This window comes from Erythrolamprus reginae, chromosome 2 (assembly GCF_031021105.1).
Source record: "Erythrolamprus reginae isolate rEryReg1 chromosome 2, rEryReg1.hap1, whole genome shotgun sequence".
In the NCBI taxonomy this organism is placed as follows: Eukaryota; Metazoa; Chordata; class Lepidosauria; order Squamata; family Dipsadidae; genus Erythrolamprus; species Erythrolamprus reginae.
Genome location: NC_091951.1, coordinates 88764585 through 88784384, shown reverse-complemented (window position 1 = coordinate 88784384; position 19800 = coordinate 88764585). Strand labels below are relative to the sequence as shown.

At 37.5% G+C, this 19800-nt stretch overlaps 1 protein-coding gene across 1 annotated transcript in view; it reads left to right on the top strand.

Moving 5' to 3' along the window:
- PRKCD (protein kinase C delta) overlaps nucleotides 1–15218 on the top strand; it is an 80969-nt gene extending 65751 nt beyond the window's left edge. The window contains exons 14-18 of the mRNA XM_070738635.1: nucleotides 5296–5358; nucleotides 6639–6777; nucleotides 7852–8040; nucleotides 11575–11703; nucleotides 12660–15218. Of these exons, the coding sequence (XP_070594736.1) occupies nucleotides 5296–5358; nucleotides 6639–6777; nucleotides 7852–8040; nucleotides 11575–11703; nucleotides 12660–12818 (679 nt within the window). The 3' untranslated portion in view covers nucleotides 12819–15218. The remainder of the gene's footprint in view (nucleotides 1–5295; nucleotides 5359–6638; nucleotides 6778–7851; nucleotides 8041–11574; nucleotides 11704–12659) is intronic.
- Nucleotides 15219–19800: the final 4582 nt, after the last annotated feature.

Genomic DNA, 19800 nt, shown 5'->3' with positions numbered 1-19800 from the left:
CAATTTTGTCAATATCTTTTTGTAGGTGAGGTCTCCAGAACTGAACACAGTATTCCAAATGTGGTCTCACCAGCACTCTATATAGTGGGATCACAATCTCCCTCTTCCTGCTTGTTATACCTCTAGCTATGCAGCCAAGCATCCTACTTGCTTTTCCTACCGCCCGACCACACTGCTCACCCATTTTGAGACTGTCAGAAATCACTACCCCATAATCCTTCTCTTCTGAAGTTTTTGCTAACACAGAACTGCCAATACAATACTCAGATTGAGGATTCCTTTTTCCCGTGCATTATTTTACATTTGGAAACATTAAACTGCAGTTTCCATTGCTTTGACCATTTATCTAGTAAAGCTAAATCATTTACCATATTACAGACGCCTCCAGGAATATCAACCCTATTGGACACTTTAGAGTCATCGGTAAATAGGCAAACCTTCCCTACCAAACCTTCCCATATGTCACTCACAAACACATTAAAAAGAATAGGACCCAGAACAGACCCTTGTGGCACACCGCTTGTAACCTGTCTCTGCTCAGAATACTCGCCATTCACAATAACTCTCTGTTGTCTACTCTTCAGCCAGCTGCAAATCCACTGAAATATCCAGGAATTAAGTCCAATCTTCACTAATTTATCTATCAGCTCTTTATGTGGAACCGTATCAAAGGCTTTGCTGAAGTCCAGATAGGCGATATCCACGGCACCACCTTCATCCAACACCTTTGTGACGTAGTCAAAGAAATCAATGAGATTAGTCTGACATGATTTGCCTTCAGTAAAGCCATGCTGATTTGGGTCCAATAAGTTATTGTTTTTTAGGTGCTGATTTATCCTCTTTTTGAGTAGAGTCTCCATCATTTTAACTATAACTGATGTCGAGCTAACTGGCCTGTAGTTACTAGCTTCTTCTCTACTGCCCTTCTTGTGGATAGGCACAACACTGGCCATTCTCCAATCCTCAGGAACATCTCCTGTTAACAGGGATTGGTTAAACAAATCAGTCGGGGGGGGGGTAGCAATGACAAATCTGAGTTCTTTAAGAACTCTGGGATAGATGCCAACTGGACCCATTGCCTTATTTATCTTTAGAAACATAGAAACATAGAAACATAGAAGACTGACGGCAGAAAAAGACCTCTTGGTCCATCTAGTCTGCCCTTTTACTATTTCCTGTATTTTATCTTAGGATGGATATATGTTTATCCCAGGCATGTTTAAATTCAGTTACTGTGGATTTCCCAACCACGTCTGCTGGAAGTTTGTTCCAAGGATCTACTACTCTTTCAGTAAAATAATATTTTCTCATGTTGCCTTTGATCTTTCCCCCAACTAACTTCAGATTGTGTCCCCTTGTTCTTGTGTTCACTTTCCTGTTAAAAACACTTCCCTCCTGAACCCTATTTAACCCTTTAACATATTTAAATGTTTCGATCATGTCCCCCCTTTTCCTTCTGTCTTCCAGACTATACAGATTGAGTTCATTAAGTCTTTCCTGATACGTTTTATGCTTAAGACCTTCCACCATTCTTGTAGCCCGTCTTTGGACCCGTTCAATTTTGTCAATATCTTTTTGTAGGTGAGGTCTCCAGAACTGAACACAGTACTCCAAATGTGGTCTCACCAGCGCTCTATATAAGGGGATCACAATCTCCCTCTTCCTGCTTGTTATACCCCTAGCTATGCAGCCAAGCATCCTACTTGCCTTTCCTACCGCCCGACCACACTGTTCACCCATTTTGAGACTGTTTAATCGTTCAAGTTCTTCTAAGACATCGGCTTCTAAGATCACTGGAGCTGAATCCGTACAGCTGGAAGCAATGATATATCCCTCTATAGTATTATTTTGTAAGGTGTCTTTTGAGAAAACTGAACAGAAGTAGCTATTGAAATGGTCAGCGATCTCCTTATTCTCATCAATGCATGTATTATTCCCAGTACTAAGCTTCGTGATGCTGCAGTTTTTCTTCTTCCTATCACTAATATATCTGAAGGATTACATTAAAAAACCCTCTGCAAATGTGCAGAGGGTCATTTCTGGGAAGGGAAGTGTGCTTACAAAACATCCACTTCTGTCATGATGCAAACCAGTGGGGAAGATAAGTAGTCCCACACCTGCATTGAAGGATAGCTAGATTGGCTTAAGTAAGGGTTTTCTCATGGATAAGCCATTTAAAAGGTTTCATCCCACTCTTAAAATGAAAACATAGGCACTTGGTTTGGACTGTGGTTAGAAACATCTGGTATCTCTGGGTGCAGTTGCAAACTCCTTCCGTAGAGAAAGTAGACGGTGAAAGGGGAAGTACTTGAGATAAAGAATAAAGTAAAATTCGAGAGAAGTTGCGTATCTCTGCAAAATCAGCAGAACATTTCCTTTGTCAGAAACTAAATATTTTTTTTAAAAAATGATCACAATAATTGCTACAACTCTTTGTCAGTTTAGTTCACTGTACCATACATATCATCTCAAGAGTCATTGAAGCATAATTCATACAAAGAAAACCCTCAGTGTAAATTGTTGTAACAATACATTCTCATATTTTTGACATGTTTGTATATATGTGTGGGGTAGTGGAACATAACAAAAAGAATTAAACCTGAAGAATATTGCTTTATCTAAAATGTTTATTTTTCAAATCCTGAGAACAAAGTAATATATAAAATAAATCAATAAAATGGAAAGTTACCTAAACTGGGCAGAAACCAGGAATTTAAAATCTTTTCATTAAAAAAAAAGTAAGTGCCTGAATGAACAAAACCTTTTGCTGTCAATGAAGATTCTCAGTCATCCAGGTAGAATTGTCTGGAGTCATGGCAACTGGACTTAGTTTCTTCTATGTTTGAGACTTTTCACTGCTTATCCGCTTTGTCAGACTGAGCAAATTGGTTAGGGGAATCTGAGTAGGCAGAGAGTCATTGGAATGTACTAATTCCTAAAATTCTTAGTGGTGTTCCTGCACCAACTTATGGGTTCCGCCCCAAAGCACATGGCAATAAAGATTCTCAGTAATCCAGGTAGAATTGCCTGAAAGTTGAATCATGGCAAAATAACTAATTCTTGCTCCCAAACCAACAAGCAAATAGGTCCAGTTGCCACAGGTCAGGTTTTTTTCTGCCCAGGACTCCCTTCACCTACCCCATTCTTTCATGCTACTTAGCAGCACCTGCTCCTTCATCAAATGGTTTGGTTCCCCCATTCACTTAAGATTCAAGTTGACTGAGAGCATCATTCACAGCCACTTCTTCTTCAGTCTTCCTGAGAATAAGAGAGGTGGATATTCTTCCCAGAGCTAAGCATCTAAACATGGGCTGAAATGCTTTGCAAGTAAATGTGCTTTAGAAGGGCCAGTGGATTTATTTGGAGTAACTCCAAAATTATTAGAATTGTCAGCTCATAATGTTTCTTTAAGATGGTATTTTAAAGTATTAAGTTATTTCCACTTATTAGACTCCTGATCTGTTGCTCTGAAACTTCTGCAATGGAGAGAAGATATAGTTGTTAACTTGTGCAGGAAAAAATACTGTGGAGTAGGGATTAAGATATTGGGCTAGAAGTGGGGAGTTTCGGGCCCGTCCACATTCAGTCATGAAAGCTGACTGGGTGACTCAGCTCAACCTACTTCACAGGGTTACTGATGTAGGGAAAAATGTAGGAAGTACAGTATAAGTCTTAAGAAAAAAATGTGGCAGAAACTTTCTTCTGGCTTGCATCTTCACAGATAATATAAGCTGCAGGGGGGGGAAACCTATTAGGTTTTACATTTAACAATTACATAAAATTTAATAAAAAGAAATATTGTTGCCAGATCTTTCAATTTGGCCATTAAATTATCTGCATAATAGAGGAAGGAAGTGCTTTTGTTCTGAGAAACTTATTAGAAGCAAGATTATTGAAAAAAAGGTTTAAATTATTACCCACAGTTCTAGCAAACTTTAGATATTTTCACAAAGTCTCTAGGCTAGCATTCCTGAATCCCACAGCATTCATCAGACCTATTCATTATAATGCAGGCTTTGTTTCTCTCTCTGCAGCATTGCCAGTTCTAATCTAATCCATTAACACATTTGTAAATTGTTCCATTCTTTTTGTCAAACATGTCTACAATAAGGACTTTTTAAATTGCCAATAAAGCTTACAAAGAAGTTATTAGGGCAAGTTTTACTTAATAATGAAGTTTACTTAAATACGTTATGATTCTAAGTAAAATCTCCAAATAAAATCTGGGCTTTTGCCACATTACTTTAGACTCGGGCAAAACATTTTGGTAGGTGAAAGTATTCCTGGATTATTAAGAAATTAAGACAAGTTTGGATAGGCACTACATCGAAGTTGGGAGAATTGGAAATTCTAGCCCCATCTTCAGCCTAAAATCAACTGAGGACTTTGGGCCACTCACTCTCCCTCAGCCCAGAAAGAAGGCAATGCACGGCATCAGACTAGAATACTTGCTGGACCTCCTTCTGCCGCTTGAGTCCCAGAGACCGTTAGGGAAGTCGGCCTTCTCCGGGTCCCGTCAACTAGACAATGTCACTAGGGGAAGAGCCTTCTCTGGGGGCAATCAGCTCCCCCCAGAGATTTGTACTGCCCCCACCCTCTTTGCCTTCTGCAAGAGTCTGAAGACTCATGTATGCCCCCAGGCTTGGGGCCACTAGACTCTAGCCCCCTGGCCGATGAATGTATTGTAAGTTAGTTGATTGAATGGGAATGAGATTTAATGGTTTTAGGTTTTTGATTAATTAAATTAAACTAATTGGATTTAGGATGTGATATTGTTCCTTTATATGCTGTAAGCTGCCCCAAGTCCTCAGAGAAGGGGGGCATATAGATGCAATCGAATGAACGAACGAACGAACGAACGAATGAATGAATGAATGAATGAATGAATGAATGAATGAATGACAAGCCACTCCTGAGAAAACTGCAGGGACTAGTTCAGGAAAAATAACTGCTTTTTAATTGTGCAAAGCAAAAGGCTTGAATAGGATGGGAGCTGAAAAGGAGAAATGATTTGTCTGGAGTCAGATTTGATGGGAGGGTTTTAATTATGGAATCATATTAATAGCCTGATACAATTGGAAAGGCAATTTGAGGAAGCCATGTCAAGCAGATTCTACAACATTAAACTGAAGGGGAAAGGTTTCTAAAAATGACTAGAAATGTAGCTAATACATTTAAAGGACCTTTGTTAAAAGGACGTTATTGATATGTTACGATATTATATCATTAATATAATTATTAAGGCTATTTACTGAATACTTTACATTGTTTGAGAATGTTTTTGCTTAATTTCAGGTTTTATAGTGCTGAAATAGTGTGTGGCTTGCAGTTTCTTCACAGCAAAGGCATTATTTATAGGTGAGTGATTTGTTGATCTTAACAAGAGTCTCATAAAATATTTTAACCATTATGCCTTACTGAGGAATTGGTGTGATCTGTGATTAATACATTGTGATATATGTCACTAGTAATTGTTTGCTGTTAAAATTTCGATTCTATTCCAGAGGTGTTAAAAAGGGCAATCCAGAAAATCCTTGAGAACAATCTGTAACTATTTTCTTACATTTATCTCATTGGCAAGATGGATAAAACTATTATTTATATTACATAAAAGAGTCTTTGTTTCACATTCTTAATTGTCAGGCACTTAGCTCCAAGACTGTAGTACTTTATCTAAAATGGCAAAGGAGATAGTTCACATTTTAGCTTATATTAAATTGGACTGACCTTCTCTCAAAAGCACAATTTCAGTTTATACTGTGGATCGAGAAAGCAGCTTTGCTGTCAACCTGACTTAATCAGAGAAACCTTGCTGGCTGCCAAAGTTAAACATTCATTCATTCATTCATTTTTAATCAAATTTATAGTGCACTCTTTTCCAAGGGGACTCACGGCGGCGTATAACGATAAGAAAATACAATAATAAAAATACGATTTTAAAACCCTAGTTTTAAACATTCATACATCATTCATTCAGTGCTACTGGCTGGAGCAAATGCTCAACGGCCCCAGGCCTACCAGCAAAGCCATATTTTAGGGCCTTTCGGAAGGCCACAAGGGTGGGGGCTATGCGAATCTCTGAGGGGAGTTGGTTCCAGAGGACCGGGGCTGCCACAGAGAAGGCTCATTGTTTGGCTGACGGGACTTGTGGAAGGACAATTCTGTGGGCTCTGATTGGTCACTGGGACGTGTGAGGCAGTAGACAGTCCCGTAATCTGGTCCTAAGCCATGTAGCCATGCTAGAGTCATTTTAATTTTAAAAATAGGCTTTGGCTTTTACATTGTGAACCTCTATTCATTCTATCAGGAAAATGGCTGCTGAGTTCAGGTTTTAAATCTGGATTGGCAGAATTTGGAATTTGAACTCTTTGGATTTTTACAGGATGGTAATATCTCCAGAAGTGACAAAGGCAATGTTTTTCAGTTCTTTAAAATTAGCGTGTTTTCAAGATATTAAGAGTGGTAATACTGCTGAAATTAATATATTTTTCTGATAGTTTTTGATATGAATGTTTGATGATATCTATACAGAGGTATAGATAGTCTGGAAACTGTTTTAAGTGGATGGATTATGTAAGATGGATATTTTTGGTTAATATTGATTATTTTAATTTCTCGATGGATTTTTTTTCATACAGGGATCTCAAATTAGACAATGTGATGCTTGATAAAGAAGGCCATATCAAAATAGCTGACTTTGGGATGTGTAAAGAAAATGTATTTGGAGAAAACAAGGCAACAACATTCTGTGGTACTCCAGATTATATAGCCCCTGAAGTAAGGCATGCACACATATTCCTTTGAGTATTTAGAAATCTTTCTTGGCATGAGTGTGGTATTATATATAACAGTGATAGCGAACCTTTTTTTCCTCGGGTGCCGAAAGAGCGTGGGCTTGTGCTATCACGCATGCACAAGTGCCCACACCCATAATTCAATGCCTGACGTGGGCGAAAACAGCTTCCCCGCCCCCCAGAGGTCCTCTGGAGGCCAGAAATGGCCTGTTTTCCGACTTCTGGTGGGCCCAGTAGGCTCGTGTTTGGCCCCTCCAGGCTCCAAAGGCTTCCCTGGAGCTGGAATAGGGTAAAAATGCCCTCCCCCATCCCCCTGGAGGCTCCCTGGAAGCCAAAAATGCCCTCCCAGAGCCTCTGTGTGAGCCCAAAATCAACTGACCTGCACACATGCACATTGGAGCTGAGCTAGGGCAATGGTTTGTGTGCCAGTAGATATGGCTTTGTGTGCCACCTGTGGCACCTGTGCCATATGTTCGCCATCACTGATATATAACTTCTACTCCAAATGTAGGTGGTTGCAAGCTGCAGAGTGTTTTCATTTTTATGGTCACCGAGCATGAAATTATATCTGCTTTAAAAATATTTATAGTTGCATTCAGTTACAATAAATAGGATCTGTTTTTACAAAATCTTAGATCCATATTTCTATCCCTATTTGCGTTTGGCAAAGTGACATGGAAATCAGTAACTGAATGATGGGCATTACATTTGAGACAAATAATATTTAATTTTGAAATAGGTTTATTAATAGGTTTTATTCACTGTGTTGCAGCTACAATTAGCCTCAGTCGATTCGGATCTATGTGAAACTATAGGCTTCAATTAAAAGAGAAGCAAAATTCTTAGGACTTTTCTGTTCAAGAGAAGAGAATGAGTCCAAATCTTGCTTTAGTATGTTTCTAGCATGCTGGTTACATTTGAATTTAGTTATCACATCAGAGGATGTGCTACTATTGCTAATCCTTCTATTATGATGGGGGAAAACCACATACAGATATACGTATATGAGGCCTTTGGCTGCATTTCATGTTTGAATCTTTTCTTACATTTGCCACAGATCTTGCAAGGCTTGAAATATACATTTTCTGTCGACTGGTGGTCATTTGGAGTTTTGTTATATGAGATGCTGATTGGACAATCTCCTTTCCATGGTGATGATGAAGATGAGTTATTTGAATCAATACGAATAGATACTCCTCATTACCCACGTTGGATTACCAAGGAATCCAAGGATATTCTGGAAAAGGTAAGAGTAATATGTACTTTCTGTTCTGCCGGGCTCTCTGTTAGGAGCCTCCCAAAAATTCAAGGGTACAAATTTCAGACACACACACCTTTGAAAATTCAAAACAATGTTCTTTATCACAAAATTCAAAATAAACTAAGCACTCTTTCTATTGCAAAGAGCACTCATCTCAAAACAACCTGGTAAATACTTAAGTACTTAGCTTACAGCTGTGAAGAAAAGTCACAGCCCTTCTTCTTCCACGAAGTGAAACACACACACACTTTGCTCTGCTTTGGTTTCAAAGTCATGAAAGATCAACAAACAAAGTCCAGAGTCAGCAAGGCAGTCCTGAAACACAACAATCAGATAATCTTCCACAATGGCCAAACCCACACGCTGCTATTTATAGCAGCAGCACTAATTACTGGAGCCCCACCCAAACACAGGTGGCCTCATTTTCTCTTGTAACAATCCTTCAGTTGTTGCTTCCTATGCATCACTACGCATGCATGGATGTGTCATTAATTCTTGTTCAGGATCCAAGGATGATACAGATGATTGATCTCCTCCTGGGCTGTCTGCCAAACTCCCCTCCTCCCTGTCACTCATGCCTCCTTGGTCAGAGGAGACTTCGTCGGCAGATTTCACTGGTAGCAAAACAGGCCTGCGGCATGTGGATGTCTCCCCCACATCTACCTCCACATTCCTTGGGGCAGGAGCTGGGCCAGAGCTAACCACAACACCTTTCTATATAGAAAAATGAAAAATATTGGGACTATTAGAATTTAACAATATCTGTTCATTGTACTTTTACATAAAAAATTAAGTTATCCATCCTCCTGTCCAAATCCTATTGATGTGTATGAAACAGCCAAATATAGGACTGCAATATTGGTTGTTGCTTCTCCTTATTGTACAATCCTATGCAGTTCAGTAATCAAAGGTTGTTTGATGACAGACATGTCCATATGATAAATGCATAGATCAATCTATTTCTATTTGAAATTTTTTATAAAGCAAACTGCATGAATCTTTACATTTACACGTAGTGCTCAACTTTCAACCATTTGTTCAGTAGCCATAGTTCCCTCTAAGCTGAGCAGTGAGCAATCGCTCACTTAAAAATCATCATCAACTCAGAGTTTTCCAAACCTGCCCAGAAGCTGAGAGGGAAAGAGTGAGAGGGAAGGAGAGAGAGAGGAAGAGAGGAAGAGAGAGAAACAGATAGAAAAAAGAGAGGAAGGAAAAGAAAAAGAAAAAGAATGGGAGTAAGGAAGAGAGAAAGAAAATCAAAATCTAGTTTGAAACTAGCTCAACTATTTAAGTGGCATTTTGATATTGATAGAGTTGCCCTATTATGAGCTCACTGTTATAGACACACAGTACAGTATTTTATTTTGAAATTCTCTGAGGCAAAATAGGGTGGGTTTTTTATTTATTTATTTATTTATTTATTTATTTATTTATTATTTCTGTGCCGCCCAGTCCCGAAGGGACTGCCGCTCAGACACTATACTTTTCCGCCCACCCCCCAAAAAAATTAGATGGAACACTGTCAGTAGCTGTTTGAAATTGTATTGAAATTGCATTGAATGATGGGACTTATTACCTGTACCTGAAGTTAGGACTGCCCATGCAGTCACACACATAACATTTGGGCACTGACAACCAATCACAGGAATACTGCAGCTGCTCCCATCCACCTATCTTCTCCCCCATCTCACCTTGTTGAGCCCACCTGACTCAGTCCCCAAAACCTTGGGCCTGCTCTCCACCACACTAGATCCCATACACTTGGGCCTTGTCCCTTTCCCACCCTATCACACCTTGCTTCACTTACCTTTTCAGAAGATTGCCTTTGGGAAGGAGAAGTAGCTGATCTACCATGCAGCCCTCCTTGAAGTGGGTGGAATTTGGGGAGTGACTGCAATTCACAAATTGTAAGAATTGCAGCAGCTTCCAAAATGGCACCTGCTTCCAGGACAACACAACACAGTCTGTTTATAGGAAGATTGCATGTCAGACCAGGTACTTCTCTTTCCCAAGGCAATCTCAGAAATTGGGAAAGAAATGGCTAATCCACCATAAAGTCGTCGTATACACAAGTTGTGCTGTCTTGGAAGAGGGGGCCATTTTGGAGGTAGGACGATTGGCTAAATGTGGCTTTTAGATATGTGCTAGACCCTAATTATGAAACAGAGACAAGATAATTTGATTTATGGTTTAATTTGAATGTTTCTATTAAAAAGGTTTATGTTATTGATTTCAAAAGAACAAAAGGGACAAAGGGAGAAATCACCCCTTCCCTTTTATAGTTTGCATAATATAAAAAGTACTGATTGGGTAAGGAAAAGTTATCTGTCAAGTAAAATCAGAATAATGAATGATATGTCATCAATTAGGATTGAAAAAAAGAGTTGTATTCTAAATAAACATAAAATAAACATTGACAAGAGAAAAACATCAGAATGGTATGACTAAGATGCATTCTCAGTAAGTTATCTACATTGTATGAAGGATTTTCCTACCCATCCTGGATTCTAAAAGGGAGTCTTTTCTTGAAGATTAAGGCTTATGTCAAAATTATATTAGCAATACACTTGAAAAAGACAATTTTAAAATACAAAAAAATCCATCTTAGTTAGCCAATGTAACAGTACTACAAAACCTTTATTGAAATATTACAAGATCCATTGTATGTGGCCCTCAGGACCAAGGCATGACAGGGGGAGGAGGCCCAAGGTTGTGAACTCTAGTTGGGTGGGAAGCAGAACGCAGGGTACTTTGTCTGGTGAGACCTTGGGAGGCCTAGATCAAGTTGCAAGTGAGCTGGGGAGATGCTACACCATGGGCCTCCCTGAGCTTCTCTATCTCATGGGGCACTGCTTGACTTGTCCAGTCACTTAACAACTGCAATGGGGTTTGTGGTCAACAAGCAAAGAGATCACATGCATATCTCGCTTAATGACTGCCACAATTTATTACCTTAATTCTGGGTTGAATTATGGTCATAAATCAAAGATTGCTTGTAATCTGTTATTTCAAAGGCAAGGATATCATTGCAAACTTGGAAAAGTGCACAATCTATAAAGGGCCTGATTTTTGTTTTGCATTCTAATAAGTTCACTTTTAAAATGTGGACCAAATAAGTTCTTCCCAGCCCTAATCGGAATGCCCTGCTTCTTGTCCAAAAGATTAATATAAAGACATAATGCACCATCTCTGAGGCAACAGAAGGCTCCATTGAGAGGAGTAAGTGAAAAAGAATTTCTTATATCTAATTTCCCTTTCCAGAATCCATATTGGAACTAACAGTAACTAAAACTAAAGGCATTAGCTCTTTAGCTTGCTAGCAGCTAGTTTCAGTAACTTACCTAAATTGAAGCAGGGGAAATTCCTAAAGTATAATTCCCAGAACTGACAGCCAACATAATGAGGGATGCTTAATTTCCCAACTTCTGGAAGAACACAGGTTCTCTGCTCTTGGTCAAAATATTTTTTTCCAGAAGTAGTTTGTCTCAGTAACAAAATGAATATTTTCATATTTTGCAGCTATTTGAAAGAGATTCAACAAAGCGATTAGGAATAACTGGAAACATCAGAGAGCACCATTTTTTCAAAGCAATTAATTGGACAACACTGGAAAAGAGAGAGATGGAACCTCCTTTCAAACCAAAAGTGGTATGTAGCTTTAACATCTATTCCACACACTCGGAAGCATGGAACTGTGATGCTTGCATCCTTTGTCTTCTGTTTATTGAGGCTAGATCTAAAGGCACAACATATGGAATCCTTTTAGTGGAATGAGTTCATTTTTTTTCATTTCCATCTCACTTGTGCATATACAGGTAGCTATTGACTTATGGCCACAACTGACCCTGGAATTTTGATCATAAGTCATTGCAGTTGTAAGTTGAGTCACTACATAACTAGACTTGATCTTATTATCATTTTTATGATGATTGTTAACCGAGTCACCATAGCTTTGAAGCAAATCATGAGGTTGTAGGTCCAAGCCCATCTTATTGAATAGGATTTTTTTCTGGCACAAAATAGCACAAATATGATCTTGTGGCCATGGGATTCTTTAACTGTTTATAAATGCAAGCCAGCTGCTAAATGCCCGAAATGTGGGGGTGATGCGGTAGTCATAAATTCGAGGACTTTTTTTCCAATTCATTGCAATTTTGAATTGTCTTTAAGAGACCAATGTAAGCTGATAATTATCTTTATTTACAATAGCAACATAATAGTATTTAATTTGCATATTTTAAAAAAAACTAATTTTAAGTTTGAAATATCTTCAGCATTTTAAAAAATATCAAAAATCCTGTACAATGTGAAATTCAGTAAATAACCAAGTTTTGAACTGAATATTTGTCACATAATTAGACATCAGTGCATGCTGAAATTTGTAGTTAATTCTTTAAACATTCCTGGCCTACACATTTTTCTTGTCACAGCTTTCCCAAAGAAAAGTCTATAAAATAGGTGGAGTTCATGGCCAAAGAGTTCCTTTGATAGGGCAGAAAGATGAGCAGCAATTGACACTCAATGGATTTGAGGCCCTGCCTAGTCATCTTGGCAGTGTAAACCATTTCAGGTATTTGCTGAATTGCTTTTGTTCTTCTTTACAGAAATCAGCAAGTGACTATAACAACTTTGACAGAGAGTTTTTGAGTGAGAAACCTCGATTATCACACAGCGACAAAAACCTAATAGATTCTATGGATCAGTCGGCATTTGCTGGTTTTTCATTTATCAACCCTAAATTTGAGCGAATTCTGGATAAGTAATTAAACCGAACTCTGAGGAACAGCCCTAATGAAAGCTTTCCAGCTCTACATATGGAATGTGACTGAAAAACATTGACCTCATTGTGATCAACTGTGCAGTGATTAATACTTCTGCTAAATCTTTAGCAACTGGCAGAAACTTTGTCTCGTAAGACTGAAGTATTCTTGTGAATTATGTGCATATGATTTTCTCTGCAGCGGGGAAAGTGTAGATGTATGTGTGTTATTATTTGAATATAGTTATTTGAACAATGTGTGTTGCAGATGTGCCTTATTTTGCTTAAAAGGGGAGATATTGATTAATTCTCATCAAGCAGAATGTCTTGACAATCTATTCTGAAAGATCAGAAACAATGTGAGAAAATATTATTTTACTGAAAGAGTAGTAGGTGCTTTGAACAAACTTCCAGCAGACGTGGTTGGTAAATCCACAGTAACTGAATTTAAACACGCCTGAGATAAACATATATCCATCCTAAGATAAAATAAGGAAATGGCATTAAGGCAGACTAGATGGACCATGAGGTCTTTTTCTGCCATCAATCTTCTATGTTTCTATGTTTCTATTCAATGAAAAGTGGGCTTCAAATATTGATATTTTTTAATAAGTGCCATTGCTTAATACTACTTCCTATAACATGTATCCTTCCATAAAATTTTATTTTCTTTTAGTTCCTGGATAAAGATTTATTAAAAATCATGAAATATAATTTTTTAAATGCCCTTTTCTAGTTTGCTTCCGTAATATGTAATTGTGTTCATTGATTAGAATAAAGTGTTCGTGGCACCTTAAAAATATACTCTTGCCATTGGATAACCATCTGCAGTTGCTGGGAACCAGGCAGTGTATGAATGTAATAGATAAATAACAAGTACCCCAAAGTATATATTGTTTTGAATGGTCCACGACCAGCTCAATTAGTCAGATTCTGAGGAGGATGAACAGGGTCTGTCTTGGTACCCTAGGCCAGTGTTTTTAACAACTGAGTCAGAGAGTGAGAGTGAGGGAGAATTGGAACCTGAGAAACCTGAGGAACCTCTAGAGAAACCCCAATGATGGTAATGTCTGAGTCAGAGGAGGAGGGAGACATTGAGGATCAGGAGCCCCTATTAGATGCCCGGTTCAGAAGGTTACGAAGCAGGCAGGAATATCTTTATGGGAAAAATTCCAGAAGGTGAGTCTATGAAAGAAAGTCTAGACAGTTATATCTCTAGGAATAATGGGTAAAAAAGGTGTGGATATCCAAAGTTTGTAATGGTGGATGTCCTAGATTTGGGGTTCCAGAAATGCTTCACTGGCAAACTGCTATTCTTTTAAATCCATCAAGAAGAGATGCAGTCGTCTGAAGAAAACCTGGAGATCTCTAAATGTGTGATCAAAGGACATTATCTCATTGAGGAATGTTTTAATTAGCTTTGAACCTAAGCTGTAGCCCATTTCTTATCTTTTAGCCAATTTAACCGGCAAAGCTGTCAACATGGAAAAAAATGTCTGACCTTGTTTGTATAAATCCTGTTTTAAATATAAATATTTTTTATTTGAAATCTTTGCAAGTGGATTCTCCCTTTGTTCTGATCCAAGTTGGCCAGAGCAGAACATATATTACTTGCTAATTTTAAAGCTTTGCAGGACTAAACTTATATCTACAATCTAAAATTCACAATATGGAAGAAATCCCATAAAACAGTCCAAGTTACTTCTGAGTAAACAGATATATGTACTCTTTTCCAAACATACAAAATGAAATATAATGGGACAAATAAAATAAGCTTGGCAAATGAACCTTGAATTGATTTGGGAACAATTGAAGTATTAATTTGATTTTGGAAGAGAAGAAATGAGCAACGCCAAAGCACACAACTGAGTTTTGTAGGTGCATTTTAGCAACAAAAAATGGAAATATATTAAGCTTCTGTAAGGCAAGATGTGTATTTCTTGGAAACCCCTTACAATGTGCACAGACTGAACAAATTTAGACTCACAAATACTTTGATGTTATTGAAGATGACCTGCAGATAGCTCCTACTAATTGTCCATTAGTTTAGGCTAAGGTAAATTGTATCATCATTTAAGAACCCTTGGTGAGATTGTTATCTGGTTTCTATAGGAATATTTAAATTTAGATTTTTTGATTTAATTGGATTTGTATGCCGCCCCACTCCGAGGACTCGTGGCGGCTCACAGCATATACAGAAAACAGAAAACAGTAATAATCCAATTAATAATACATTAAAATAATCCTTAAAACAATATGACAGGGCTTTTTTTTACTGTATAACAAAATGTTTTAGCGGATGTATAGAACAGTTGAAATTTGAAGACTGAGAATTGTTTTTTCTTATTTTTGAAAGACTTGATGACACTTAAAATGTAAATAAATGTGTTCTGTTGTTCTCTCACTTCACCTGATTTTTACATCTTATATCTAAGTTACTGTCTCAACTTTGTGTGTGTTTGTGTGTAACACTTTTTTGCTGATAATTAAGAGGGAGACTTCTGATATAGATCTATTTAGGGCTTATTTGCCTTCATCAGGTAGCAGAATGGTATAAAAAAGGAAAGTCCTCTGTGGAAAACTATGCAAAATATAACTATCTTGATGCATCACATTTTCATCAATGGCTTAATTGACAGGGCTTGCTCCTTTTTTCTTTCAAGGATACAAATAGCTGGCTAGTTTCCCAAGTTTTGGATTTGTCATTTTTGATAAGATTAAAAGCAGGAATTCAGCTGAATTCTAAAGTGTACTGAGTGCTACTGTAAACCATCCAATTTGAAATCATAAATAAAATGCAAAATATTCTACTTTATGAAGTCACAAATTTGGAAGCTTTAGAGTTGGCTGATAACACCATTATGTAATGTAACATAATGTTGCTGTGAGCCGCCCCAAGTCAGGGGTGGCATACAAATCAAATAAATAAGTAAATTACATGGAGCTAATGGGATTCTAGATTAATTTCATCTAAGAGAAATCGATGTGAGAATGACTACTATGAAGCTACTGCTACTTAAAAATACATAGCTGGATTAGTGGTGCTGCAATGAAAAGCAAAATATTAATATATTGCTTACTGGAATAGAAACTTTTTTCTAATTAGGACTATCGCATCAAACACAGAAGTGTAAAGGCTACAATATTGCCAAACTTTAGCTACAACTTTTGTGCATCTACTTTACCAGATATTTCAAATTTAGATTCACAGTAATAGCTAATTATCTAAATGCAAGTGTTATTTGAAACATTTACAATGTAAAAGCTTCAGCAGATGAAGTTACTGAAAAGTAGTAACATTAATGTACATTAATAAAACATCATTGTCATTCAGTCAAACTAAAAAAAGCTTAATGCTATTTAGAAATCTAGAAAAAAATGTTTTAATGTATGCAGAGAGCGCAGTATGCTATTAGCATGCTGATGTCACTTCATTTGCATGGGCTTTGATGCAAATGTGGATGTTTCAAAGCAGGGGCTGAAGAATTCAGGGTCCAGCATGGATTCCACAGAATCAGGATGTGAGAGGGCAATCAAGATGGGATATCTGCCATTTCAAGTTCTCCAGGGTTGTTTTGGCTAATCTGGCTGGCTGGACAGGTGTCCCCTTCTTCCCTTAAAACTTCCTATGCATCCTTCCTGAAGCTGTGCAGTTGTTGGAAGGGGACAACCATCCCAGAAAGGAATTTACTGATCTTCTCTCAAGGGTGTACAATAAGTCCCTTGATAAAATTGTCAAACAAACTCCAAGGACAGAAGTGGGTTTCAGCAGAATCTGACCAGTTCTGGATAACCGGAAGCGGAAATTTTGAGTAGTTCGGGGAACTGGTAAATACCACCTCTAACTGGCCCTGCTCCCATCTATTCTCTGCCTCCCCAGTCCCAGCTGATCGGGAGGGAACAGAGATTTTATAGTAACCTTCCCCTGGAGCGGGGAGGGAATGGAGATTTTATAGTATCCTTTCCCTGCCACGCCCACCAAGCCAAGCCACGCCTACAGAATTGGCAGTAAAAAAATGTGAATCCCACCACTGCCAAGGAATAACCTGACTGAGGTCAGAGACAATCTTGTATACCTTGTTTATAACCCTTCACAAAGAACAGTCTCAGTAATACCACACAGATCGAAGCTGCTGAATACAACAAGCATTAGCAGAACCACTACTACTGTTAGAAAGGGCAAAGACATAATCTTAAGCATATTCCATATCTTGGTTCATTGTCTTTAAAAGTTAGTAGAAGCATTATTACATCTTAATGGATTCTTAATAATCAGATGAAACTGGTTGATATTTATATAATTAAATGTGGTAAATTCTGCAAGTTCGCAAATTGATTTCCAGAAGTTCCGCACGTTCATACTTGATGTAAAATTTTTGAGTTTTTAAAATAAGTTGACCCGGGGGGGGGGGGTTCATTCACTAGTGTATTTTATATAAATACAGCAATGTAGTGTATCATCAAAATATGCTTTCTTGGATAGACTTTTTACAAAAATTTATCCGATGATTTAAGATGGTAGCAAAATTCAACTTGCAAATAAAGAAATTAAAGCGCACTTTAATTTGGAACTGATATTTTATTATTTTGGAGAAATTTTAACATGGAAAGTAATAAATTGCCCAACTATAATTGAAAAATATGCATTAAATAAATGAACAATCATATCTGAATTAAAATTTAATTTAAAAACATATGAATCCACCATAACAAATTGAAAAAATAAATATTTATAACATTCTCATTTCTATATTATTTCTATAAGCTATTTCACACACTAAGCAAAATGCCAATAATGGCTTATTTACGATTCACATTTCTATAATTCATTTTTTACTCTTTAAAAAGGTAGTAAGTCCTGTGAAACAAAATATTCAGCAGGCACAGTATTCTGAAGGTGGTTACAGGTTTTTCTACTTGAAACTGATAGTAAAGAGCTTTTATAATTTATGATATTTGGACTTATTTACTTGGAAGATAGTGCAACTAATTTCAAGAGGTTTACTTCCAAATTTTGTATTTAAGATCACAGCTTGTTAAATCAGAAACAACAACTTTTTAGTCTTTTCAAGTATCAACATAAATTTATAATTTGTATTGCATACAATTATTTTTTTTCAGTTATATGGCCTTTTCACTCAATAGAAAAAACCATAGTTAACAAAGTATATTTAGATATTGCCTATAAAAATAGCTACTATACATTAAATATTTAGCCACCACATTGTACACACTAAAATAATATGAAGATATGCAAACAAATATTTTTCTTCAATAAAGGGAATCTATAAAGTAATAATACATTTTCAATGAAGGACAGTCAATCTAAATGAAGGTCATTTAGAAATGAATAGATTGATATTTGCTACAAAATTCAAAACCGATTTATATATCTACACATTTTTCTTCTGGATAACCCTAAACTTTTAGAGAAATGAACCTCTCCCCTCAGTACTCCACATCCAGAGTTCAAAAAGTATCATGATAAAACACAACTGCTGAATAAGAGGCTTATTAAAATACCATATTTTCCAGACTATAAGACACACCAAGATTTTGAAGAGGTAAGAAATACAGGGGGGGGGTTTGTTTCCCCCAGCTCCTAGGAACACTCTGCAGACATCCCAAACCTTCTACATACCCTATTTTTGCAAAAGAAATTGGTCTTTTTGCCCTCACCCAGCCTCCAGGAACATTCTGCAGACCTCTTAAGCCTTCTGCGCACCCCGTTTTTGTGAAAAATGAGCCATTTTCTGCCCTTTTTTGCACAAAAGAATGGCTTTTCCCCCCTCCCCCAGCCCCTAGGAGCACTCTGCAGACCTCCAAAACCCTCTGTGAACCAATTTCCACATTGGGTTGGGAGGCCAAAAATGGCTGCATTCGGTGTATAAGATGCACCAACATTCCCACCCTCTTTTAGGAGGGAAAAAGTGTGTTTCTTATACTCCAAAAACTATGGTACAGTGGTGTTTTTCCTGGTCCCTTCTGGTATCATAGAGGCAATCTTCAATTTATGACAGCAATTGGGATTGCTCAGTGATGGCAGTTCTGTCAGTCCAGGTTGTTAAGCAAGGATCTCAGATGACTTCCGACTTCCTGCCAGCTCCTGTACTGTTTGTGGCAGTGAATGTTGAAATTTGTAATCTAGTGACAAGAGGGAGCAGTGCAACGGCTGGATCTCTGAGGACCCGTTGTAAGAACCACCTGTAAAACATTGTCACCGATCCAAATGCTAAATGTTTAAGTCACAGACTGCTTATATTTAACCAAACATCTACCCCCAGAGGAGGAAAAGCAAACATACTGTATTATGGGAAGTCTATGGTTGCCACTCCAAATGAAACCAATCCTGGAGATTTCCATACTTCTTCTATGTTTATCTAAGACATCACTTATGTAAAGCATCCATTCAGCTGTGCTTATGTATTTTGTTAAAATGAAGTTGTAATAAAGACAGGATCAGAATAAATACTATTAATCAATTCCCTGTGTGCATGTCAATCATTCTTTCACATATAAGTCAGTCTTACACAGACAAATATGTATGTATACATACACCTCCCTCACTCCTTCCTTCTAATGAAATGAGAGTGGGAGGAAGAGATGGAACAGTTTTGGAGTGGCTTCCTTGGAAAATAAAAACAAGAAAACAATTGGGAGGTATATTTGGATGGAGATAGGAGAGAGAGAGAGAGAAGCCTTGTTTAGGCAGGGCAGAAAAGCAGTCTCTCATCTTCTATATTAATTTAAATAGCACCTTTCCACTAAGTGACTGAATTAAGAAATATCGGGGTGGGAATGGAGGAGTGTTTCTTCCAGTCAGGTAAACACAGTAAATTATTGTCTACCTGAATACTTTACAATGCAAAAACATTTTATGATAAAATATAGCTCAAGTGCTTTTTAAGTAATTTCTATTTCATTACAATTATTTATCTTTCTGATGTAAGTTTGACTTTCTGGCTTATTTCTACAGCATTGAATGC